The sequence below is a fragment of the Lithobates pipiens genome, unplaced genomic scaffold (genome assembly GCF_037356315.1).
Source record: "Lithobates pipiens isolate NorthernLeopardFrog02 unplaced genomic scaffold, aLitPip1_a1.2 Scaffold_18, whole genome shotgun sequence".
Taxonomy (NCBI): domain Eukaryota; kingdom Metazoa; phylum Chordata; class Amphibia; order Anura; family Ranidae; genus Lithobates; species Lithobates pipiens.
Genome location: NW_027507758.1, coordinates 77,563,730 through 77,591,221, shown reverse-complemented (window position 1 = coordinate 77,591,221; position 27,492 = coordinate 77,563,730). Strand labels below are relative to the sequence as shown.

Sequence of the window (27,492 nt, the reverse complement as noted above, 5' to 3'; positions counted from 1 at the left end):
GGGGCAGGTAATAAAAGCACTGGCAAGTCACCGCCTAGGTCCAGGGGTTCCAAAAGTGCCTGTAAATTACCATCCCCCTCTGCAAGACTGGAGCCAGCCTCTCATAACGAGTCAGTGCACCTGTCAGGTTTTGCAGCCTCTCCTAATGTCGCAGCCCCGGTTTTTATCACTGAGGACTCCCTTAGGGCTACATTGGAGGGTTTTGCAGGGAGGATCATGAATTTTATTTCTGCTTCCCTAAAAGATAGCAGGAAAAGGGGTAGATCCCCTCCCTCTGCTGAAATCCCTCTCTCAGATAGTTGTTCTGAAAATGAGGAGGGATCCCTATCTTTGGATAAGGGATCATGAGCAGTCGGATGAGTCAGAGGTAGAGGAGATAGTCCCCTCCTCCCAGGCACTCAGAAAGCAGGTGCAGTATTATACTGAATTGGTGCGTACCACATTCAGAATGCCTGCTGCTGAAGTCGCTACATTCTCTGTCTCTTCCCTGGGAGTCAGGAAAGCCCCACAGACTGCTTGTTCCTTCCCAATTCATCCTTTAATGGATGAATTGATGTATGAGGATTGGGGACATCCCGATAAACTGTTTACTCCTCCCAAAAGGTTTTCTATGCATTATCCTGTGGAGGAAAGTTTCACCAAGGAATGGGGGGTCCCATCTGTCGATGCGGCGGTTTCTTGTGTGAATGAAAACCTAACTTGTCCTTTGGATAATGCGCAGGTATTTAAGGATCCAGCTGACAAACCTTATTAAAAACCTCCTTTTCCATGGCTGGCGCTGTGGTGCAACCTACAGTCGCAGCCGTGGGGTTGTGTCAGTTCCTCAAGGAACAGGTTAAACAGATGTTTGGACTCCTTCCCAGTGAGGAAGTAGAGAATTATGCAGAATTGCCTCACATCTTGTGTTTCATAATTGATGCGATTTTGGATTCTGTCCAACAAGCATCGCGTTTGTCCCTCATGTTGGTTCACATGCGAAGGACCCTATGGCTAAAGAATTGGGCTGCTGAGATGTCATGCAAAAAGCATTTGACTGGGTTCCCGTTTAAAGGGGAGCGTTTGTTTGGGGAAGAACTAGATAGATTCGTCCAAAATATTTCAGGAGGTAAGTCTACTCTCCTTCCAGTCAAAAAGAGCAAACGTCCTTCATTCAGGCGTGCTCTCTCTCCCGAAGCATCAAGCTCTAAACAGTGGCGACGGCCTTCCCAGCCCTCCTCTGCTAGAAAGCCTCAGGGCCGAGCCCAGGGACAGAAAAAGACTTGGGGGCGAAAGCCTGCCAAGCAGACCCCCAAGACCTCCTTGTGAAGGGGCGCCCCCGCTCGGCAGAGTGGGGGAAGGCTCTTGCAGTTTGCAGGCTCCTGGCGGGAAGAGATTCAGGACAAGTGGGTGATCTCTTCGGTATCTCTGGGCTACAGGCTAGAGTTTCAGGAGATTCCACCTTATCGTTTCCTAAGGTCAAGGATCCAGTAAAGCAGAAACCGCTATTCCTGGCCTTAGATCAGTTACTATCCCAGGGTGTGATAGTAGAAGTGAGCCCGAAAGAACAGGGTTCAGGTTTTTATTCAAATCTCTTCACCGTTCCAAAGCCAAACGGAAGTGTCAGACCTATCCTGGATCTGAGAGACCTAAACCGGTTTTTACAGATCCAGACCTTCCGGATGCAGTCAATGCGCACTGTGGTCTCCTCCCTGCAAGGGGGAGAATTCATGGCATTAATAGATATCAAAGACGCATATCTCCATGTGCCAATATTTCCCGCACACCAGAAGTTTCTAAGGTTCGCGGTAGAGCGGTGCCATTTTCAATTTGTGGCCTTGCCGTTCGGGCTGGCTACGGCCCCTCGAGTCTTCACGAAGATTCTGGACCCTCTCTTAGAAATCTTAAGAGTTCAGGGCATAGCCGTCAGGGCTTACCTAGACGACTTGCTTCTCGTAGAGAGAACTGCAGCGTGCTTAAGTCGCAGCGTCACCAAGACGCTAGAACATCTAGAGCGCCTAGGTTGGATTATAAACCTAGAAAAGTCATCCTTGCAACCAACCACCAGGTTGGATTACCTGGGTCTGATTATCGACACCGCTCAGGGCAGGGTGTTTCTTCCAAGGCCAAAGGCCTTGGCCATTGGAGATCTGGTGCGCCTGATTCTGGGCAGAAGATCTTCCTCCATTCAGTTATGTATGAGACTATTGGGAAAAATGGTCGCCTCATTCGAGGCCGTCCCATTCGCCCAGTTCCACTCAAGGCCTCTGCAAAGATGCATCCTTGCGGTTTGGAACAGGAAGCCCCAATCCCTGGATCTTCCTATACGTTTATCCCCCGGGACACGCAAAAATCTTGTCTGGTGGTTACAAACCAGGAATTTGCTGAAAGGCAAAACTTTTCTTCCCCTCTCATGGAAGATTGTCACAACGGATGCCAGCCTGACAGGCTGGGGAGCCGTATTAGAGGGAACGTGCTCGCAGGGGAAATGGTCTGCGACCGAAAGTCTGCTGCCCATAAATATCTTGGAGATTCGGGCAGTTTACATGGCACTCATAGAGTAGTCCTACAGACTGCGAGGTTTCCCAGTTCGGATTCAGTCCGACAATGCCACCGCAGTGGCTTACATTAATCACCAGGGCGGTACCAGAAGTCTGGTGCCCCAAAAGGAGGTGAATCGCATACTTGTCTGGGCAGAAGAGCATGTTCCGTGTTTTTTTCTGCAGTCTTCATCCCAGGAGTGGAGAATTGGCAGGCGGATTTTCTCAGCCGCCAGCAGTTATGCCCAGGAGAATGGGCTCTGCACCCCGACGTGTTTCAGAACATATGTCACAAGTGGGGCACTCCAGACGTGGATCTGTTTGCGTCCAGATTCAACAGGAAACTGGACAGGTTTGTGTCAAGGACAAGAGATGCGCTTGCCCAGGGGTCAGATGCTCTGACGGTTTCCTGGGATCAGTACAATCTGATCTATGCCTTCCCCCTGAGTCCGTTGCTATCGCGGTTCCTGGGAAGGGTCAAGAGGGAGTCGAAGCCGGTCCTTTTGGTGGCCTCAGCTTGGCCCAGGCGACCATGGTTTGCAGAAATCATGAAGTTGGCAGTGGGCAGGCCATGGACCCTCCCTCTCCGGCCAGATCTGCTCTCACAGGGTCCAATCTATCATCCTGCTTTACGCAGTCTGAATTTGTCGGTCTGGCTGCTGAGACCCACATTCTGAGAGACCGTGGCCTTTCGGGGCCAGTCCTTTCTACTCTGGTCAATACCAGAAAGCCGGCCTCCAGGCGTATCTATTACAAGATCTGGAGGACATATGTTTCCTGGTGTGAACTCAGGAGATGGCATCCTAGAAAGTATGTCATTAACAGAATCTTGGCCTTTCTCCAGTCAGGCCTAGAAATGAATTTGGCCATAAGCACCATCAAGGTGCAGATTTTGGCCCTGTCGGTATTTTTTCAAAGACCTCTTGCATCACACTCCCTAGTACGGGCTTTTATCCAGGGGGCTATGCGGATAAAACCGCCAGTTAAACCTCCGGTATGCCCATGGGATCTGAATTTGGTTCTCTCGGCCTTAGAGGGCCAACCATTTGAACCTTTACATCTGGCTTCTTTAGCTCTCTTGACTAAAAAGCTGGTCTTCTTACTAGCCATATCCATGGCTAGAAGAGTATCAGAATTGGCAGCTCTTTCCTGTAAAGAGCCCTATTTAATTATCCATAAGGACCGGGTGGTTATGCGTCCCAACGGGTCCTTTCTACCTAAGGTGGTTTCGGGTTCCATCTGAATCAGGATATAATCCTACCATCCTTTTTTCCGAATCCTCAGTCCATAGAGGAAGAGTCTTTTCACACTTTAGATGTGGTTAGAACAATCAGTCTTTATCTTCAAGCAACTGCTCAGATAAGAAAAACTGACTGTTTATTCTGCCAGAAGGCCCTAGAAGGGGTCAGGCAGCGTCAAAGTCCACTCTCTCAAGGTGGATCAGACAGGTTATTTCTCAGGCCTATAGCTTAAAGGGGAAGATTCCTCCTTTTCAGGTGAAAGCGCACTCTACTAGGGCTATCAGTGCTTCTTGGGCAGTGCATCACCAGGCCTCCCTGGCTCAGATCTGTAAGGCTGCGACTTGGTCATCAGTCCACACATTCACCAGATTCTATCAGGTGGATGTCAGAGGGCAAGAGGATATCGCCTTCGGGCGCAGTGTACTGCAGGCTGCAGTTTGGGTCCTCAGGTCCCTGGCGGTCTATATTTATGATCTGTGTCTCCCTCCCCTCAACCTGAGCATTGCTATGGGACATCCCACTATGTAATGAAGCTCCTGTGTCCCGTGATGTATGATCAAGAAAATGGGATTTTTATATACAGCTTACCTGTAAAATCCTTTTCTTGAGAGTACATCACGGGACACAGGGCTCCCGCCCCTCTTGGGTTTTACGTGGTTTCTTATTGCTTTGCTACAAAACTGAGGTGCCTCCCAAATGGGAGGGGTTATATAGGGGAGGAATTCTCTTTAATTAGGGTCAACCAGTGTCCAATCACCAGAGGTGCCTATATAACCCACTATGTAATGAAGCTCCTGTGTCCCGTGATGTACTCTCAAGAAAAGGATTTTACAGGTAAGCTGTATATAAAAATCCCATTATAATGTCAGTGATCTCCAACCACTCCCGCAGCATATCCCCAACCACTCCCGCAGCATGCCCCCAATCCCCATACAGCATGCCCCCAATCCCCAGCCACTCCTGCAGCATGCCTGCAATCAATATGTCTACTTTTTGATTTTTGCAATTTTATTTTCTAAACTGTAAATTGCTTTGTTGACATTTCATAGGGAGTAGTGTAATAATGTGTATGTGCATGCTCTTATTTCTCCCTGTGCCATGACCCCGGTGCTCCCTGCATGCTCCATTTGTGTCCCTGCATTGTGCTTATACCCACGCTGCCTCCATGCATGGCCTCTTCATGTGCTGGTATCCCATCTATCATCACAGGAGCCATTCAAGGTAGGGATACATGAAACAAGTTCTTATTTTACACTTTTTTTTTTTTTTATCACACATTTATCATTTCTTTGTATTGTTGGTGATGTTTAGTTGTGTTCTTACATCTGCTGCTTGATTTTCAATTTGTGTTTTTAGTGCACAAATGTAAATTTGTGAAAAGGCTTTTAATTGATAAGGAAAAATAGTTATGTTGCCTGGGTCAACCAATTACATTTCTTCTTTCAAATAAATACAACTGCAATGTGGTTGCTGCGGGTACCAGACAGATATATAAATTTCTTCTTAAGGTATTTATGTGGCTTTTTTTTCCCCCTAGGAACTCTCTTACCCAGACTACCGTCTGAGCCTGGGATGGCTCTACTCACCATACGAATTGAAAAGATTGGCTTGAAAGATGCTGGCCAGTGTATTGACTCATACATAACTGTCAGCGTGAAGGGTGAGTGTCCGCATGCATCCTTATGGTTTATGTTCCTGTAGAAAAGGTCAGAGGGGGGAGTTTAAGACTGATGCAGGGTGGAGGAAATACCGCTCTGACCAGTCTAATCCCTTCAAGCAGTGTGAATGAGAGGTGTATCATTTTGGCAACAGGCATTTGAGCAATAACCAGCAACTGTGAATGTCAGGAGTGGTCATGTTATCTTGCAGAAAATGGATAACTAGAGAATCTCTCAAAGGATAATTTTCAGTGACCTTGCAGTTCCTGTTCTTGCAGATTAAAAATAAAAAATAAAACCTTCTACCTTTTACAACCAAATTAAAGAGGAGCTCCAGGCTCCCTCAGAAAAAATAAATCTGCTACAAATACTGTAGCTGCTGACTTTTAATATTACGACACTTGCCTGTCCAGGAATCCAGCGGTGTCCTCACCTGAGTACATTTTTCAGTTGGCTATCGGGTGCTGCCGCCACCATCTCTACTAAGGGAACCCAGCAGTGAAGCTGGGTTGCCTATTGCGCATGCGCAAAGTGTATGGGTCGGATACAAAGGAGGAGGGGGGCTATATGTTTGCAAACCTGTTGCAGCAGGGAGTCTTGGGATAGCAAGAATAGAAGTTGCAAACACAATTACCATTGCATTGCATCCCTTTTTGATCATTTGGATAGGTCAGATTTGTGCTGGTAATGTCTGATTTCCTTGTTGTATATTCTTCATCATCCATGACACTGCACTTCTTTTGGATAGGTTTGTGCAGCACAAAATCTTTTGGTAATCTAAAAATACAAACTGTGTTGCTGTGCCTAGGATTACTGGCCACCAATATTGCCTGTCCCTGGAAGGCTGCCTTATCCCTCTGCTCCATGGCTTTGCCTCTGACATGTGCATGTTTTCCCCTCTCCATTCCCAGGAGAGCCGTTTATCCTGACTGCCCCTTTCTGGGAATCCTGTCCTCTCAGTCCAAGCTTCACAGCTGCTCACACAAGATTTTCTTACCATGTTGTCATTTTGGCTAACTAACTGCTCCACACCTTTTTGGAAGCGATCTTCCAGAGCATGCTAATGGCAGCAGTGCATTGTGGGAGCCGCGTCACTTGCCTGTCAAAAAAACATGTACAGTCAGAACGTGCTGAATTATGTATATATGTGTATATGTGTGTGTGTGTGTGTGTGTGTATGTGTGTGTATATATATATATATATATATATATATATATATATATATATATATATATACATACATACATACATACATACATACATACATACATACATACATACATACATACATACATACATACACACGCAATGTTCTCTTGATTTGCAATCCTCTAAAATATAAAAGAAAATTATGCCTTTTTGGATGTCATTTGTTTTCATGATTCTGTTTAACCACTTGCCGACTGCCCACCATCAAATGATGGCGGCAGAATGGCACTCCTGCGCAAATCGCTGTAGCTGTATGGCAGTTGCTTTAAGGAGTATAGGGGGCACGTGCACGCTGCCACGTCCCTAAGGAGCTGATGCGCGTAGAAAAATTGGTTGGAGATCAATACTCACTATTGGTTACCACAACACTGGGTGTTCAATATACCCATGTGATGTCCCAAAATTTACAGGCTCACCAGTAATAAGTGCGGTCTCTGTGCCTAAATACTATAGAGAAAAGATTTTACAGGGGAAAGACTCCGACTGAGAAGAGAAGCAGGCGGACCATGCTGCTTAATAAGAGATTAATTTTATTAGAAAAATATATTTAATACAAAAAGGGGCCAAGATCAGGTAGCCACCACCAACACCAAGATCATGTTAAAAATAGACAACGTTGTCTTTTTAAGAGCAGCTGCATCAAGCTTCAACCACGCATGCACACACCTATAACAAGGCTATTGTTATTTGGAGTAAGTAATATTTATGGATTAGACTAATGATCTCAGTGACATGCACCATACGTAACAAAGTCCGTCCTGTCACTGTGTTTTAAATAGAAACCCTTTTAACAGAAGAGCCCTGTTAAGGGGTAGTTGATTGAGTCAAGTTACTAGTCCCACAGAGACGGCCGTAATTAGGATTGTAACAAGACATAGCTGTCAGTGTGGAGAGATGATTAGGATCCACAGTTAGTATCCAGTCCAAAGACACAAATACAGTTTCCCAGAATGGAATTGCATGTATTCACAGGGTCTAGCTGTTGGAAAAAACAATACCGGTAGCTCAATGACGTTGTTATGAAGTTGGCTAATACTGGCTGAGAAGTAACAAACAGCAGGATGCAAAGTAAAAGGAGGAAGTTAAAGGACCTATGGTCCGCTCACCCGACCATTCATGGAGCAATATAATCAGTCCTGTACAATCTTTCTCTGGTCCAGGGGGGCTGTATGTGCCGTCCTGTATGCTCTGTTGAGCGGGGTCCGTGGGGCTCCAGTGAGCAGTTTGCTGTCAACACTATATAAGTGTCAAGTCCTCTTGGTCACCATCTGCTCGTGCCTGGCGGCCACGATGCCAACCGGGCATCCACGATCGCTCCTGACAGAGCGAGAACAGGGATTTGTGTGTAAATGCACAAATCCACATCCTGTCAGGGGAGAGGAGACAGATTTGTGTATTCCTAGTATAAAGAAACAATCGGTCTCCTCCCCAAGTCAGTCCCGTCCCCCCCACAGTTAGCACACACAGTGAGGGTACACACTTAACACCTTGATCGCCCACCCTAGTGTTTAACCTCTTCCCTGACAGTGACATTTACACAGTAATCGGTGGCTATTTTTAGCTCTGATCACTGTTTAAATGTCAGTGGTCCCAAAATAGTGTCAAAAGTGTCCGATCTGTCCACCGCAATGTCATAGTCCCGCTTAAAAATCGCAGATCACCACCATTACTAAAAATAAAAAATTTATAATAAAAATGCCATAAATCTCTCCCCTATTTTGTAGAAGCTATAACTTTTGTGCAAACCAATCAATATACGCTTATTTCAATATTTTTGGTTTTAAAAAAAAATGTAGAAGAATATATATTGGCCTAAACTGATGAAGAATTATTTTATTTATTTGTTAAATTTGGGATATTTATTATGGCAAAAAGTAAAAAATATTGCTTTCTTCAAAATTGTCGCGCTTTTGTTTATTGCACAAAAAAAATTAGATGATAAAATACCTCCTGGGCTCTCCTGTGCCATCGGGGACCTGGAGAAAGATTTGCCCGCCACCGGATGATGAGCATAGAGATTTCTGGTGACCAGATGGTTACCAGTCATCTCTGACCACTGGAGGCCCGGCCGCGTACCCGGAAATGAACAAAGCCGCAATCGCAGCTGTCGGCATGAGATCTGTGATTTTTTTGGGGTTTTTTTGGGGTTTTTTTTTTTCCCCCGATCTCATGCTTTCAAGCCTGGAGGAGAGAAGAGGCCCTGTCACATAGATTCCTATTACAAAGGGATGTTTAAATTCCTTGTAATAGGAATAAAAGTGATCAAAAAAAAATGTAAAAAAAAAAGTGATCAAAACATTATTTTTTTAAAAGAGAGGTGTAAAAATAAAAAAGTTAAGTAAAATTTTTTTTTTTTTTTTTGTTTTTTTTTTTTTTTATAAATGCCCCTGTCCCCGGTAGCTCACGCTCAGAAGCGAACACACACGTAAGTCCCACCCACATATGTAAACGCTGCTCAAACCACACATGTGAGGTATCCCCGCGTGCGTTAGAGCATGTGCAACAATTCTAGCACTAGAACTCCTCTAACTCTAAACTGGTAACCTGTAAAAAAAAAATTAAACCGTCGCCTAGGGAGATTTTTAAGTAATGAAGTTTGGCGCCATTCCATGATTGTGCGCAATTTTAAAGCGTGCCATGTTGGGTATCTATTTACTCAGCGTAACATCATCTTTCACATTATATAAAAAGATTGGGCTAACTTTACTGTTTTTTGTTATTTAATTAATGAAACCGTTTTTTTCCCCAAAAAAAGTCTTTTGAAAAATGATTGCGCAAATACGTGTGAGATAAAAAAAAAGTTGCAATGACCGCCGTTTTATTCCCTAGGGTGTCTGCTAAAAAAACACATATAATGTTTGGGGGGTTCTAAATTTCTAGCAAAAAAATTTTGATTTTTACATGAGAGAAGTGCCAGAATAGGCCCGGTATTGAGGTGGTTTAATGTATTGATTCCTCTTTAAGGTAATCACACACTTCTATGTACCTCCTTTCCAAGTAAAATTAGCTGTAAACACTTACATATACTCCAGTGAAGTGACTGGCCTTGGGTGATACACAAAGATGAAACAAAGTTGTACCTGTTTATCTCCAGCCTTCTTTCCCCTACATCTATTCAAAGTGCAGAATTTACATAGGAACTCTCATCTCTGAAAAGAGGGCGAAGAGCTGAAGTTACACTCAGTGAGGAGAGCTCTAACAGCTAATTGGAGGGAAGGGACACACCCCCCTTCACACACAACACAGGAACAGAGCTGAGGCTGTCAATCAGCTGGAGGCCCCTCCCCTGTCACCATTTTTGTCTTGGTGTCAGGAAAATTTGTCAGAAGTGGCTCATGCTTATAGCAGAGAAACGAGGCAGTGGACAAAAGTGACACTTAGTGCTTTGGATTGAGGCAAGCACACACTAAAGAAGGATATGCTCTGTTCATAATTCATGTCTGAAGTTTACGACCACTTAAGATGAAATTTGCTGAATGAGCCCCAGTACAGTAACAATGTTTTTTTTCATGGTTTTTGTTTTGCAGATATAAATGGTATAGACTTGACCCCGGTACAAGACACTCCCACGGCCTCCCGGAAAGAAGACACATATGTTCATTTTAATGTGGAAATTGAAATTCAAAAACACATTGAGAAAATTACAAAAGGTATAGTTTTGTCTAAAATGCATTAGAATTGTCATTAAGGCAGCTCCAGTTAAGCAACTACTTATGGAAATTGCAATGGATTTGCAAGATAAAAACCAGCATTGCAAAACTGGCACAAAAAGCTTGGTAATCATTTTACATCCACTCACATCTTGTCTCCACTTCTCTTGAGATACAAAAAGAAGTGGAATGTATACATGCCAACTGTCTCAGAATTGCCAGGACAGTCCTGCATCTCAGTCCTGAAGCTATATCCTGGGATCACCCTGATTAAAGTTACTGCGCATGCCGAGTAACTTAATGAGGCATTCGTTATGATGTATGAGGGCCAACCAGTGGGTGACTTCTGCATAATAAGAGGCGGATTTTGGGCAAGTCCCTTGGATAAGTGGGTGAGGCCATCTGGTCAATGGGCAGGCGTGAGTCAGACTGTGGATGGGGAAGTGTTTAAATATTGATAAGTATAGAAATGTATCCCTTTAAGTACATTTGAAACCTACTGAAACATTGAAAATGCCCCATGATTTTGAATAATAATAATAAGCAAGCAATGTAATATGCAGTAACTATTTTGCTCCTCCCAGTCGAGCTTTTTTTTTTTTTTAGGGAGGATTCAATTCTGAGTTCAGAACAGCTGAGATTTCAGCTTTGGTGTGCTTTTTTCTTTGTCATAAAATACAGCCTCACTGTGTCACTGCTGTATTATTATTCTTATTATTATACAAGTTTTATATAGCGCCAACAGTTTGCGCAGCGCTTTACAACATGAGGGCAGACATTACAGTTGCATTACAATTTGGTACGAGAGGAATCAGAGGGCTCATATTTTAAACTCTAACAACCAACCCTTTGTATTAAAAGCTATAAAAACAAGTTGACTGGCATTCTCCAATATTTTATAGAGAGGAAATACTAATACATTTCTGAAGTATTATGTTTTAACTGTACATGATTCCATTGTGGAGGTTTTCCCTCACTTCCTGTCCCTGTGATGCCCATATGAAATGTTGAAGGTAAGGGTGTCACCAAGCCAGGAGGACACAGTCTGCAATAAAAACTTTACTGGAACCTTCCCTTTTCTTGTCTGCGTCCTTGTTGGAGAGATTTACAATCCCTTCCCGTTCTGAAAATAGGGCACAGATAGCAGTAAAAAAGCTGAAAGAGGTTTAAAAGCCTAATTCCATCTTTTGGTTCAAGCACATAATTTGTGGGGTATTCTCTGGCGAGGTGCAGGTCCTGAATGCCGCAGCACTCTCGCAGTGGCATGAGTTGCATTTTGTGCATTATTATTATACGTGGATTTTATACCGCCAGGGTTTGCTGCAGTGCTTTACAATATAAAGGGAGATGGCACAGTTACAATACAACAAAAGGTGGTAAGGGGGGACCTGCTTAAGATTTAAAAAGGAGGGACAGTTGATCTAGTAGGATAGGCTTCTTTGACAAGATGAGTTTTCAGGGATCACCTAAATCAGACAGAGTAGGAGATGTCCTCTGAAACTTCCTACAACAATATGTCTAGCTAAGCGGTTCTGATGAGCATGTGAGTAGGTGACAAGGGAGCTAGAGAGCAGGGGGGTCTTTTGAGGAGAAGAGGACTGTTGGGCGATCTGTTGAGATGAGGTTGGAGATGTAGGTCGGGGCAGAGTTGTAGACGGCTCTTGTGAGCCCCAGGGGTTCTCCTTGGCACACAGGAAATGGATTGCATGACCTGCATCTTTGGAGTGTTCCCTTTGATTACAAGATGTAACCCCTTCTCAGTCACCATACTTGGCCACATTATTCTGAGCACTTGTCATAAATGTTCCTTATGTATGATCAGTTCCTTTTGACTTTTAGGGGCAGCTATTTTCTTTGAGTTCAAGCACTACAAGCCGAAGAAGAGGTTTACAAGCACAAAATGTTTTGCCTTCTTGGAGATGGATGAGATCAAACCGGGACAGATAGTAATAGAACTGTAAGTGATTCTTTGTGTGTAGCTGCATGCAGTGGTCTTCTTCATCACACTGATGAAACTGGATGTCCAGCCAGAACTTTTTAATTTTTTTTTTTAATTTTTCTTTTTTCTTTTTCTTTTTTCTTTATTTTTTGCAAAATATTTTTTAAATTTTTCATTAGCATACAAAATTAGCCCACACGGGCCAAAACCTTTGCCCACGCAGGGGCAGTTCCTCTGATGCGGCAACATACCGCAACAGGGCACAACATACAACATAAACTAGCTTATACTATAACCCCAATATGGGGAGAGGTTCAGTTCAGGAGAATCTGTGCTCAAATTGTTACCAACAGGATAATGCAACATGAGAGTAGTTGGGTCAATATACTAACAGTCTAGAGATATATTGTTAATCTAGGAATTGGTTACTGCATCAGTTGCCGTGGTATTATGTAGCCAACAGGTCCATACCTTTTTCAAATTTTTGTGGACAACCCCTACCCGAGTAGGTGGCTTTATACAGGGGTAAACTGGTTGAACTGGTAAACAGTTGTTCCACCAACCCCAGCAGACAATATTTAGGATCATAAGGAACACGAGTCTTAGTGATCTTAGCAATCACCTGGAGTACTTCTTTCCAATGTTCGATTGCTGGGCAAACCCAAAAAAATGTGGAAAAAGTCACCCGGTTGGTAGAAGCCACGCCAGCACGCCGGAGAATGCGCCGGAAACATCTGGTGCAGCCTGTGAGGCATGTAGTGAGCTCTATGCACAATTTTCTTTAGGACCAGTTTGTCCCTAGCTGAGACCAGAGGGGAGAAGGGAATGTCCCAAATCTCACTCCAGTCGTCCTCGTCCACCCATTTCAGAACTTTTTTTCTTAGTTGTGAATAGCGTGGGGAAGGCTTGGCCGCCTAGTGTGAGGTTTGTACTGCTATCTGGGGCTCTGTTGGAGTGCTTTAAACTCCTGTCCTGCTGACAATATTTTACCAGAATGAAAGTCTGGTTTTCTAGTGCCCATCCATGGCAACATACTGTTATCCATATAGTTGTCAGTTCTGGCATGTTTCTTCATTTCCAAAAACTTTTGGCAAAAAAACAAATGAGATCACCTTTGGGTGTTGAGTTTCCAAAAAAGGGTCATTTTGGCACTTCGTACAATTCTGGCATTTTTATTTTAACAGAAAGTGGCGTTTTTTTTGTTTTTTTTTATCTTCGGCTTTGCTGAAAGATGAAGTCCTGCCAAAGAGAAGGTCCCAGGTGGTACTTTGTGTTTGTGTTTCCAGTCCAATAAAGCTATTCACGTTTTTTTCTGGAGTGCTAACAGCACTTTTTGTTTTTTGGACTTTTTTTTTTATTTATTATTATTTTTTTTTTACAATTGGGGCATAGTGGAGGTATGCCGACACTAAGGGCGCAGGAACAGAGTATACCTGTTTGTATGTCAATTGTAAATTATGTTCCATTTTGTGTCATTTTGATATTAAAGTCTGCTTGATCTGATCTGCAGCTACAAGAAGCCAACGGACTTTAAAAGGAAGAAACTGCAGCTGCTAACCAAGAAGCCTCTGTATCTGCACTTACATCAGACATTACATAAAGACTGACCCCCTCCTCTAGAGTCTTCCACCGATCTGCGACGAAGACCTACGTCTCACCGCAGAGAACCCTTCCCGATCTGTGACACGGCCAGGACCTGCTGCTGGAAGAGGAACTGACAAGCTGACAGCAAGATGGTTCCGCTGCAGTTCCTGATTCTATGCCACAGTAGTAAAACCTGTGTAATCACTCGATCAGCTGTCTAACAATTACAGGGAGATCGCCGTCCCCACAGACCAGCGCATTGAAGAACTTTTTGTGACCGGTTCACTTCTGTATATAATCGTCTAACACACTATGACTATAACGCTAATTGGATTTTCATACCCCACCAAGACAAGTTCTGGATGGAGGGCAGTTAAGTTAATACAACCATTTGCTCCATCTGACCTGGAAGAAAATGAAGGATTTAATAATCTTCTAGGTCTGATTATGGAATAAGAGGGCTTATTTATAAATCGTGGCTAAAAAAAATAATTCTGTCTGCCCACAGCAACCAACCATCTTTTATTTTCAATTTTGAGCTTTAAAAAAATGGAAGCTGATTGGGTGTCATGGGCAAAAGGCTGGCATCTGATTGGGTGTTGTGGGCAATAAGCTAGTTTACCTTGAAAGTGGAATTCCAGACTATACCTAACTATTATTAAAAAATGCTCCCTCCATCTTCTTAACTCCCATGCTGACTAAGCTGTGTAAAGCCCCTTTCACGCTGGGGAGGGAGCGGCGTCGGCAGTAAAACGGCGCCATTTTTAGCTTTAGTGTCATTTTAGCAGCGGTATTTAGCCGCTAGGCAGCAGCGCTGCCGGCGGTATAGCCGTGCTGCCCCATCGATTTCAATGGGCAGGAACGGTGTATACACTGCTCCAAAGATACCGCTAGCAAGACTTGTTTTTTACCGTCCTGCAAGAGCACCGCTCCAGTGTGAAAGCCCTCTGGGCTTTCACAATGGAGACACAGCAGCTGCTCTTTCAGGGCGCCTTGCAGGTGCCATTTTTAGCACTATAGCACCTGCAAAGCGCCCCAGTGTGAAAGGGGTCTAAGAAAGATGTATATACTTGCCTATTTTCAGGCTGCTCGTGTTTGGCCATGTGATCCGCTGGGTCAGCCAGTGGTAGCTGCAGGGAAGAGTAGAGTACTCAACAATGGCTGGTAATACCTGGGAGTGGTGACATCGCCCATAGGCCCCTATGGCTTCTCTTTTGGCGCTCCCCCTTGCAGCCATTGCTGACTGGCACAGGGTAAATATATAATTCTTTCTTACACAGGTTATTTAGCATAGGTGATAGGAGGGGAGAAGTGAGCTTTTGTAAGATTAGTAAGGTATAGCCTGGAATTCCACTTTAAGGCCTGAGCTATGTCAGTAATTGTTCACCTGCAGCTGATCGATGATAGAACCAATAAATCCCTATGGCTTCAGCTACACAGTAGTGTCCTCCTAGGAAATGTCCGCACAAGACTGCACAATGCTTCAAATCCTTAGATGTTGTGGCTGCATTATTATTATTATTATTTTTCATTTTTTTTCTATACATCCTTTTTTGCTCCTTATTTTCACGTGGTGATCCTACCAGCAACAAACTGCCTGTCCCTTCTGTCTGGCTTTCTTTTGCCACTGTATCTATGGAGGAAACCATGTTTGTCATTCTGTCAGGACTTCAAACATGTCTACATTCTTTCATCTCCCTTACATTGATTGAAGGGATTAGTAGTTTACATGAGAAAGATTCGGTTATTTGTGTTTTTCTTTGAGCTGTGACAAATGCCCTGTATTATCTTCTGTGCTGAAAATGTGATTAGCCTGAAAAGTGAAAACAAGTGCAACCAACACATCTAAGGACTGATAATTGCTTTGGCATAAGTAACATTACATGCTGTGTAGCCATTAGCAATCAGATAAGCACGTCAGAGCAGTGATTGCTAATGGTATGTGATTTTAGCCATACAATTTGATTTATTAAAAGCAAGTATGGCTTGGCACACTTTTTTTTATTTTTTATTTTATATATTTCTATTGGGCCCACGCTAGACAAGTAGAGCCATGAAGCAAACCTCTACTCCATTTTATTTTATTTTTATATTGATTTTACAGCTAAAATAAAAATGTGCAAAGAGACAAATACCCATCTCTCCAATTGCCCTTCTCTCTAGGGTTGCCACCTCATCCCTTTAACCACTTCAGCCTGGCATGCTACGGTGTACCCAAACAAAATTGATGTCCTTTTTCCCACAAATAGCTTTCTTTTGGTGGTATTTTATCACCTCTGCGGTTTTATTTTTTGTGCCATGAACCAAAAAAAGCGACAATTTTGAAAAAAATAAAATATATTTTTACATTCTGCTATAATACACATCCAAAAAAAAAATGTAAACCATCTAATTGTTCATCAGTTTTGGCCAATATGTATTCTGCTACATATTTTTGGCCAAAAAATCCCAATAAACATATATTGATTGGTTTGTGCAAAAGTTATAGTGTCTACAAAATAGGAGATGGCTTTAGGGACTTTTAATTATTTTTATTGTTTTTACTGTTAATGGCACCGATCTGCAATATATTTTTTTGCGGATTGCGGCAGACAAATCTGACCCCAATTGACACTTTTTGGGGACCTATGACACCAATACAGTGATCGGTGCTTAAAAAAAAAAAAAAGCACTGATCACTGTATAAACACTGGCAGGGAAGGGGTTAACACTAGGGGGCAATCAAGGGGTTGACTGTGTTTCATGGGTGTGTTCTAACTTGGTGGGGATGGTCTCACAGGGAGAACACAAAGATTGCGGTTTCTGATTACTAGGAACAGCCAATCTCAGTTGTCCACTGTCAGAACGAGGATCTGCCTTGTTTACATAGGCAGATCCCTGTTGTGCCTCTCTGTATTGCAGGCTGGCCCGGCAGACATAGAGTCCGCCGTGCGCCCGCCCACACTATCTCATGCACAAACTGATGTACAGGTATGTTGGTTTGCCCAGCCGAGCCTCATTGTCACAGTATATCTGCGTAAGGCGGTTGGCAAGTGGTTAGACCCAAACACATATTAATTACACAGGTTCTGGGGCTAATTGAATGCAGCTAAGACACGGTTGACCATGACCTGAAAGACGCACGACTTTGCCAGTTGACTTTGGAGTGCCTTTGAAGCAACTTCAGGGAATGCCTATGTAGTCGTCCTGTAATGTTGCATCCAAATCCCATCAATTAAGATGAGGATTCAACTTAGATGTGACTTCTATTCAATTCTATGGGCAGAAGTCGGACCAAAGTAGTGCAGGAACCTTTTCCAATGTTGAACTGACAGATGGCTCTCATAGGAAAACATTGATTTTTACAGGTCATTTCCACGTGTGCTCTCAAAGTCGGAGTGCATGTCGCACCAGTGTGAACCGGGCATAAGTGAGTTTAATTGAAACCTTAGTCAGCCATGGAACCTGTGTAATTAATGGATGTTTAAAGGGATGAGGTGGCAACTCTGACCTCTGATCACTGCAGTAGCACAGAAAACTGCAGAAATGGGCACGTTTGGAGTGTCGGATTCCTGGTCACCCGCAGTGTTCAGTTTTTCAGCCCATCAGTCTCTTTGTCACTACAGAACACAGCGGAGGGCCCAGAAATCCACATTCCAGGCAGTGTCGGGTTCTGCGGGATCTTCAGGTGGTGCGTTCTTTTCACTACTTAAAAAGATCAGCATCATGGGCAGCAGGAGAGACGAGTATTCCATGTTTTGTTTGCAGGAAACCCCTTTATTGTTCTCTTATTTTAGCAACTTAGTCACTTTTAACTTCTACATGTAATATTTCTAACGGACACCACAGATGTCCAGTAGTATGTTACCTCTGTGCACTTCCCTGATTTAATTTCACCTTACTACTGGGGCCTAACACAGACTGCACTGTCCAATGACAGTAGACTACAGAGACCTGCTCCTTGGACAGAGAATTACCAGTTGGTGTTATAGCACACATTCGGCTGCAATAACAGAGTTCAATACAGTCCAAGAAGGGCGTGCTGCCAATACTAGGAGAGGTGCCAGGAAAGGAGTAAGCAAGTATTGATAGTTTTCTGTTTTCCTGAAGACAGTATACTGTATATAGCGCATTTATAAAGTAGTCAGACCCCTTCCCTTTTTTTTTTTTCCGATTTGTTGTGTTGCAGCCTATCGGATACTACAGTTGATTTACCGCTGGTGCTCTCCAATTGAGGTGTAGAAATATCTCAGCAATGATCAATAGAAATGGGAGGCACCTGAGCTATAATTCAAGTGCAAAGTTGCAGAGTCTGAATACTTCTGTCAAGGTGGTGTTTCAGTTTTTTTCTTAATAAATTCAGACATTTCCCAAATTCTGTTTTCACTTTGTTATTATGGGGAACTGAGTGTAGATTATTGAGAAGAAAAAAAAATGAACAAATGTAGTATCAGGCTGCAACATAACAAAATTGAAAGTGCAGTGTGTCTGAATAATTTGAATGCACTGTATATGGTAAAACACATAGCTACAAATGGAAGGCACTGCATAATACACAATGTATTGCTTTATAGTGAGAGGGAGGTGGATAGAGTATTCCACACTGTACTGTAGTAAGGATGGCAAAACCCATGAGATAATGGCACAGGAAGGTGCCCCAAGAGGGAATGAAGGTGGATACAGAAGTATATATGTGTGTGTATATATACCGTATTTATCAGCGTATAACACACACCCCAATTTTAAGAGGGAAGTTTAAGGAAAACATTTTTGCACAGTACACAGCCCCCCATCCAGTATACAGCCTTCCTCCCCAGTACGCCTGCCCCTGCACAGTATACAGCCCCCCATCCAGTATACATCCAGTACACAGCACCCCTGAACTCCCAGGAGACTCCTGGGACAGCGCTGCCTGCATAGTCTAAAGTTGAGAAAAAAAAATCACTGCCAGCCCCTTCCACACTGCTCCTCCTGTGTCACTCATATTGTAAAACGAAGCTTCCATATACCTCAATAGCTCCAGTTTTTTTCACTGACCTGGTTACGTGACTGCTCTCCTCTGACGTTACATAGATGGTTATGTGGCTGCTCTCCTCCAATCTAAAGCTACACTCGGAGGAGCGGGAGGAGGAGAGCAGCCAGAAAAAAAATGGAGCTATTGAGATATTTACATGCTTTGTTTTTACACTGACGGAGGAGCAGTATAGGAGAAGGGGCTGGCAAGTGATTTTTTTATTTTTTTTCTCAACTTTAGACTATGCAGGCAGCGCTGTACCAGGGCCAGGACTGGCTGAGTGGCCAGCCTGACACATAGGGTGGCTCCCGGAGTGGACTGCCCGATTCCCACCCCTGTTGGTAAAACAGGTAAAACATTATCGGCGTATAACATGCAGGCACTGGTTGCCCTCTGTTTTCAGCTGAAAAAAGTGCCTGTTATACGCCAATAAATACAGTGTGTGTATATAATAGCTCAGGTCAGGAGTAAAGCAATCCAATGCTTGCCTTAAAGGATAAGTTCACCTTTCATAACATGTTCATGAAAATTTGGGGTGTAAGATGTCATGAATGCACCGGCTCCCACTCTTCTGCTGTGCCAGCTAGCAGGGGGATCTTCTCCACCCGCTAGCTGTCAAATGTTTTTTAAAAAGTGGCCATGCGGGACTCCGCCCACCCGGCCGTATCACTTATTCACAGCACTCATACATAGTACGAGAAAGCAGATACACTGACGGGTCTGCAGGAGACCTGCATGGCATCAGTGATCTGCTGATGGCTGGTGCAATGCTTTACAGGCTCCTGAAACAATAAATAATAAATGCTACATTTTTTTTACCTGCAAAAAAAATGTGGATTTATTATTTTACGGAAAGGTGAACTTATATTTTAAGCTAACCACACATTAATCTTCTTTTGTTTTTTTCATTTAACCAAGGGGTTGAATGAAAAAAAAAAAAGACCCAAATACTCCTGCTGTGCTATTGTGTTCTAATAGAGGAGAGTCTTCCCCACCATCAAATTACACGGCACTGGTCAGTCAGGAAAAACCTGACAGGCTGGTTGTACAGGAGTCAAGCGGTAAATCGACTTCTGTACAACCGGCTGCCCATAAATTGAAATTCAGCTGGTCCCTGCTGAACCGGTCGAATTTCGATCCATGTGTGGCTGCCTTAAAGGGGAGTTTCACCCATTTAAAAGTCAGCAGCTACAAAAAGTGTAACTGCTGACTTTTAATAATCAGACACTCACTTGTCCCACGGTCCAGCGATACGGGCGTACGCAGCCCCACTCCTTTCCCCCTCCTCTTCGTGGTGCCAGCATTCTAACAGTGGGCGCCCAGCACTGCACGCTGTGAATGGCCAGGCAATCTTCTGGGACCTGTGACGTGTCCCAGAAGATTGCTTCCAAGGGAGGAAGTGGGAGCTGGGTGCCTGTAAAAACAGAATACCCCCCCCCCCCTCCCAAAAAAAAATGACCTACCAAATGTGGACTGGCAGGGGGTTACCAGCACTTAAAGCGGAAGTTCCATTTTTGGTTGGTCCTACATTTCTGCAGTTGGGATTACTTTTCCCTGCACTGCCCGCAATAGGGTGCTGATGCCAGCAGACTTTAGTGACATGGAATGAGTGTTTGGTGCCCATGGCAAAGGGCTATTGTGAGTCTCTAACCTCCCTAGCTTACCTCACTTAAAGCCCCTATGTCAGTGATGGCGAACCTTGGCACTCCATTTCCACTCTGCAGTGTAGTTGAGCATCATGGGAAATGTAGTTCCAAAACATTTGCGGTGCCAAGGTTCGCCATCACTGGCCTATGTCCTAATAAAAAGGTCCGAACCCAGTTTAGCTCTAAGACAATAGGAATTCCTTCCTGACAGAGATGGAATTTGGTATTTTTCTGGTTTGTACTACTTTCATTGCCCTCCACCTAACTTTGGCTGGAGTCTTTACCTAAACATGGAGTGCATAGAAAAAAAAGTCTAATAAGGTATTTACACACCAATAAACACCATAATAGTACACATTTCAGACCATTTTTAACGCCTTTCTCTTCACTTTCTTAAAAAAAAAAATATATATATATAGATATATACAAATTATTTTTGCGGTTTCCTGATCAAGTGTGTACACTTTTTTTTATTTTTCACCAACTCCTAAATCTGCCTCAAACTTTTTATTGTACCGCTGATTACATACTATAGAAATTATTTTACCGTACTTTATTTTGTATATTTTTTTTCATCTTTGGTTCCCAGTAATGCCCTCTACAACCCAAAAGTGATGGTTTTTGTATTTGGGTAGGGACTGGTTCATTGACTTATCCAACAGTTTCTCATATCTCTTGGAGGACCCCAATGCTGAAATGTACATGCAGTAGATTGTGTCTCCTTTCCTGTTGCCCACCAGGCTGGTGCCACCCTAACATGGTGTTCTCCTTTTACAATGGGGACTCCTGACTAAGATAATTTGCATAAAAGTTCCCTTCCCTAGATTTAGGAAACTGATGTGATTCAACTTAGCAGCAGACCTTACAATACCACAAAAAAAAAAAAACACGTTTTGGATTGGCATTGTTAATTGTACCCTCTAGCACAATATGGCTGCCTGAATGACAGGTACACTTTAATAGAGAAATCAGTTTACTGGTAAAACTGATGGTTTGGGAAAGAATTATCCTCCATGTAATGAAATGTTTCATATTAGAATTTGTAATGAATAGCTTAATCCGTGAATTTTTTTATTATACATTTTGCATATTGTTTTTCTATTGAACATTGCGTTTTGATCACCAGAGGTGCGTTGTGTCCTGATTTTTGTGTAATCAAACCCTGAGATCTTCAAAATTAAATACATACTTTAATGAAAAGTTTCTGCTAATTTTTTATTTATTTTTTGCTGGTAAATGTTTAATTGTAACAAGCAGCCCATTTACTTACATCTGGAGACCCCATTGATGCACAGACAGGGAACATAGAACAGGTTTTCATTCTTTTGGGGAAGTATAAAAGAAAGTTCAACAGATAAAGTATGAAAGGTGTTTACTAATATTTGAAAAAGTTTATTCTGCTTCTATTTTGTCTTCCCAATCCCCCCCCTCCCCCCCCCCCCCGTTGGATGTCCTCAGGCATCAGTTGCAGTTTTGATACCCCTTAACCTGTTTTCATTAAGAGAAATGTGGTATCTCATAGGACATATATGCATCTTTTTTCACAGGTTTAACCCACATTATTTTTTGGTTTTATTAAAGGGATATTTGTTTATTTAAAAAAAAAAAAAAATTATATACTTAATTATAAACTGTGCAACAGTTTTGCTCAGAGCAGCCCAGATCCTCTTCTTTTAGGGTCCCACACTGGCACTTCTGGCCCCTCCCTCCTGCTGGGTGCCCCCACATCATGCAGCCTGCTCTGGGGGCACCCAAGCAGGTGTGCTTTCGACCTGCGGCTCTGTTTCCATTCACGCGTTGAGCTGCGATTCGGCCCCACCCCTCTCTCCTGATTGGCTCACTGGCTGTCATTGACAGCAGCGGGAGCAAATGGCAAGTCCCCAGAAAGATGAGGCTCTCGTGAACATCGATGGATCAAGAAGGGGCTCAGGTATTAGGGGGTCTGGAGGGCCTGCTGCGCACAGAAAGTTTTTTACCTTCACCTGCATGAAGGTGAAAAAAAAAACCTTGTGCCTTTACGACACCCTTAAACAGTGCGTTAATACCAAGTATCAACCTTATTGATGTAATCTAATGGATTATTGGGCTCTTTACAAGAGTCGCCACCTTACTATATATGGAGAGTAAGCCCCTGTACAAATGGTCGGAGATTTCCACAACCAAATCCGTCGGATTTTGCCAGTCGGATCTTGTCCGTCGGATCTTGTCCGAAACTGTTGCATACACACGGTCGGACAAAGTTGCCGAAAAAATACGATCTTTCAGAACGTGATGACGTAATTTCGTTACGATGGGACTACATTCAGGCTAGTAGCCAATGGCTTTGATGTAGGAATTTGATCTGAGCATGCGTGGCACTTGGTCCGATCAAAATTCTCTACACATGATCGGAGTATGTCCGATCGGCCCAGTTGGTTGGGAAATATTTCCAACATGTTGGAAAATTGGGTCCGACGGATATTCCGACGGAATCAGTCCGATGCATACCACACACAGTCGGATTATCCGACGACACAGTCCGATAGGACACATTCCGACGGATTCTCCGACCGTGTGTACAAGGGCTAAGACGGCACTGACCTGCACTTCCATAAATAAGCTCAATGGGCCAATCAATAAATAATGACATGAAATACATATAGGAAAGCTGGTCTACTGGGGTTTTTTTTTTTTTTAAAGCAAGAAGTGGAAAGTCACTTTTAACAAAAAGTAAAAAAAAAATATGTATTTACACCCTACACTCCCCCCCCCAACAAACAAACAAACAAACTCACACCTCCAGGGATTATGAGCTGCCACTACCCATGCAGCCAGTGTACGGTGTCAGAGACAAAAAAAAAAACGATATTCTTTCCTTAGGACTTCTAGTACAGATCATAGTGATTTAGCCTGGCCACATTGATCAATACCTGAAGGACTAAGGTGAAAAAAAAAATGCCCACTGTGTGCTTCCCCTATATCCCTATCCCCACATCGTGAGTCTGTGGATTTAGAAACAAAAAGGATATTCCCCCTTAAATAGGACTTTAAAGGCCACAGACACTGAGGTGCGTATAAAAACATTTATTATGTGAAAATGAATGATACCAGATCAAACATAAAAAGAGACGTCTAGCGTTTAAGTACATGTTACAAACAGCAAAATCTAACGGTACATAAAAATTACGCTAGTACTTTCCAGTGGATGGGGATCCCTGGTATCCGACACGTTTCCAGTTTAATACCTTCGTCAGGGGTAGAGAGTAAGGATAAGTACTTTCATACATAATTTAGCTCAAAACAAAGTAAATTTATGTGATGAAAAGATGAGGCAACTGTCAGGATGGGGATGCAGATAAACGCCAGCCTAGGATGAATGTGGACTTGGATAATAATTTTGCAGATCAGTACAATAACAGGTGTGGAGCGGTGGCCTGAATTCCAGCAGTTGAGCATAGACTGGCACAATATATGCTCCATAGAAGATCAGGGATAAGAGTAAGCTGGAGTATTCAATGAAGCTCAAAAATCAGTGGCCAACACCAGATAATCCCTATCTTCATATATATATGCCAAAAGTTTAGGTGGTGTCCGTTGTGCTGGCGTCTCCCCATTCACTGCAATGCCTGCTTTTCTCTGTATTTAGAAGGGTACAAGATAAAGTTCAAAACTCTACCTCCAAAACATTTCTTTCTCTTAGGTCAACACACATATCCCCAAGGTCGGTCAGATTTGCCCAATGCCCTGAACCATCTCTTGTCCCAGGGTGTAGTTGGGGCAGTACACAAGACAGGTTCAAAAGTTACTCAAAACTTTTTACAGTACCAAAGCCCAAGGGAGGCATTCGTCCTATTCTGGACTAAATATCCCTCAAATACCCTTATGTTCCAAAATTTTGCATGGAATTTGCAGTCAGTTATTGCCTCGCTGAGATCAGAATACATGGCATCCCTAGACACCTGGGATGACTATCTGCAGATCCCCATTTCTCCTCATCGGTGCTTTCTGCAATTTGCAGCAGCAGACACTCCCTTCCATTTTGTTTCACTGCCTTTTGGCCTATTTTGTCCGAGACTATTCACAAAGGTGTTAGCACCTTTTCTTGTCCTTCTCATAAGTCGGGCAGCCAGGTAATGGGTTATCTCAACCTCAGTCCTCAAGTACCCCTAACAAGCCATGTTTTGGGACTTTCTCTTAGATAAAATAGCTGTCCAAAATACCAAGCCATTGACTAATTTAACCACTTAAGGACCGGGCCTATTTTTCAAACTTGATGTTTAAAAGTTAAAATCTTTTTTTTTTCCTAGAAAATTACTTAGAACCACAAACATTATATATATATATATATATATATATATATATATATATATATTTCACACACCCTAGAGCAGTGGTGTCAAACTCAAATTCATCGGGGGCTGCATCAGCAGTATGGTTGCCCTCAAAGGGCCGGTTATATCTGGACTATGTATCTGCTCTTTTTATTATAAATAATTGTCTCTGCATTCAATTACTACTGGTTTTAGTAATAACTAGCTCTGAATACAGAAGCCTAGTAAGAATAATGGCAAGCAGATATTCAAATGTACAATTAATTGAAAAAATTTTTTGGTAACGAATTTTTTTATTTTATTTTTTAAACATACGACAAATATTACCAGGCACTGTTTATTACACATATGGTAAACACAAGGTATTAACTTTAACTTTTCTGACTGGATGTCTGACACTGTTTTCCTGAGGTCAGACAGTCTGTCTGGCTTCAGGTCTTGTGCTGTAGAAATCCGCAAAACAACATGGATGTTATTATCAGTGATGCGTGATCTGAGCTTGGTCTTGTTCAGATTCATGACTGAAAAGATGTGTTTGCATAGATAGGTGCTCCCAAACATGGACAAACACCGGCAGATTGAAGTCAGAGCTGTGGCATCAAAGCAGGGGGAAGGAGACAGTAAAATTTGTTGACTGCCGCTTCCTGGAACTTTGCTCTCAGGATACTGTTGGACTGAAGTTCTATTCCATCTGAAGGTGATGTGGTGCACTGTCAACTTGGATGTTGATGGGATTGCCAAAGTTGTTAAATGTTAAGTGTTGTTCTTTAAAGTCAAGTTTGCGCTAATTACAGAGTGCAGGGATCAGGACTGCGCTACATACAGAGTACAGGGATCAGGAGTGTACTATGCACAGGGTGCAACATCTCATTTCCACCCCCACCTCTGCACACATCTGCCTCCTCGGCATGCCCCCCAGCTTCCTCACATCTGTACTCCTACCGTCTTACCTGGCCCAGCTCTGGTACCTCCCCCTATAGGCGGCTCCCTCCCTGTGTATTGGGCTGTAGTTAGTACCTCCCTGTGTGGGTGGATCTCTGTGTTCAGTATCAGTACTCGGTTCTGCCCTATATGTTTTTTTCACCGACTGAGGAGGCGACAGAGCGGAGGCGGAGACAGGGTGGAGGTAGACACGTAGCATGTTTATTCTTATTGTCCTGGAGACCAGCCGGCCGCACATGCGCTAATACAAAGCCACACCTCTCGCGGGACTGAGGAGGAGGAGGGTGTTTACCCTTGTTGCCTGGGATACCTGGCAGAGAAAAACTAACAGCGGAGAGAAAAAGAGGTAACGGCTGGAGGCTGCTATGCAGGCCACATGACAAGGCCTGGTGGGCCGGATTCAGCCCGTGTGCCTTGTGTTTGCCACCTGTGCCCTAGAGCATAAAATGGCAGTCGTTGTTGCAATACTTTGTCACACCGTATTTCTGCAGCGGTCTTACAAGCGAAATTTCTACGGGTTACCAGTTTTGAGTTACAGAGGAGGTCTTCTGACAAATTTATTACGATCCCGGTGATACCTCATATGTGTGGTTTGAACACCGTTTTCATATGCAGGCATGACTTATGTAATTGTTCGCTTCTACGTTTCCGTCCTTTTAAAAAATAAAATAAAATTGGGTTACTTTTATTACTATTACAAGCATTGTAAACATCCTTAAATGCAATAAAAAAAAGAAAATTTCCCTTTAAGACTGGAGGGCGGAGTTGACGTACAAATGTTGCTTCCACTCTCCAATGTTATGGAGTGGGGACCATCTTTCCCTCACTCAGCATCCAGCCTGTGAGGGGAGAGGACCCGATCGTCTCCACCACTACCGACTGCCCCGGTAAGTGGTAGAGATGATTGGAGCACTCTTGCATTGAATCCAAGAGGACCGTCTGCTCCTGAAGAGGATACCGAGGTTATGGCAGCTAGCTGCTGCCATAACAACGATATTCAGCTTCAAACAGCTGCCGTATAATGACAGCGGGCAGTCTGCAATTGGTTAAAACTCCTGTGCAAGACAAAGGAAAACCTGCAAACATGGCGCCTGTTGGGGGTACTTGAGGACTGCGGTTGAGAACCACTGATCTAGACAACCTTCTCTTGAAGGATTAATATCTCTTACAGTCCATAGGACAATCCAAATGTTCCAGGCTTTCAGTTGGGTGATCAGTTTTAAAAATTCTGTCCTCCAGTCTGGATGACTTGGATCTGGTCCTGGACATATCCCATGCACAGATTTTCCTTCCAGAAAAGAAAATACTGTCTGAGCCCATGCTCAAGAATTAAGGTCAAAGACATTCTACTTGAGAGCTCTAGTCCTCATGGTAGCCTCCTGCAAGGCAGTACAATACACCCTGTTCCATTTCAAGACCCCGCCAACAAAACATTTTATCAAACTGAAAGCAGCAACCTTCTGTGGACCTTGACCTTCCTATACTCCTTATTCAGCCTAGCAAGGAATTTCCTAACTAGGTGGATCTCCTGTACTGCCTTGACAATAGGGATACCCTTCCTTCCCTAGTAATAATATATGCCAGTCTTTCATGCTGGGGAGGAGTGTTTTAATTCCTCATGGTACAGGGAATATGACTGCCTGAGGAAACAAAGCTCTCCAGCAACATCCTGGCGCTCAGAGCAAAAAAGATGGCTCTGAAACACTGGACCCCCAAATGGGGTACAGTCAGAAAATGACACTGCTGTGGCTCCCATCAAGCACCATGGAGGCACCCCTGAAGGAAGTAAGCCAGATAATCTCAT

The 27,492-nt window shown here is 43.3% G+C and overlaps 1 protein-coding gene across 1 annotated transcript in view; it reads left to right on the top strand.

Annotated features, from left to right (window-relative positions):
- The window catches only part of AIDA (axin interactor, dorsalization associated), a 71,211-nt gene extending 49,575 nt beyond the window's left edge, over window positions 1-21,636 (top strand). Inside the window, exons 7-10 of the mRNA XM_077485806.1 lie at window positions 5,295-5,417; window positions 10,152-10,274; window positions 12,114-12,231; window positions 13,724-21,636. Coding sequence (XP_077341932.1) covers window positions 5,295-5,417; window positions 10,152-10,274; window positions 12,114-12,231; window positions 13,724-13,820 — 461 coding nt within the window. The 3' untranslated portion in view covers window positions 13,821-21,636. The remainder of the gene's footprint in view (window positions 1-5,294; window positions 5,418-10,151; window positions 10,275-12,113; window positions 12,232-13,723) is intronic.
- The last annotated feature ends 5,856 nt before the right edge of the window (window positions 21,637-27,492 follow it).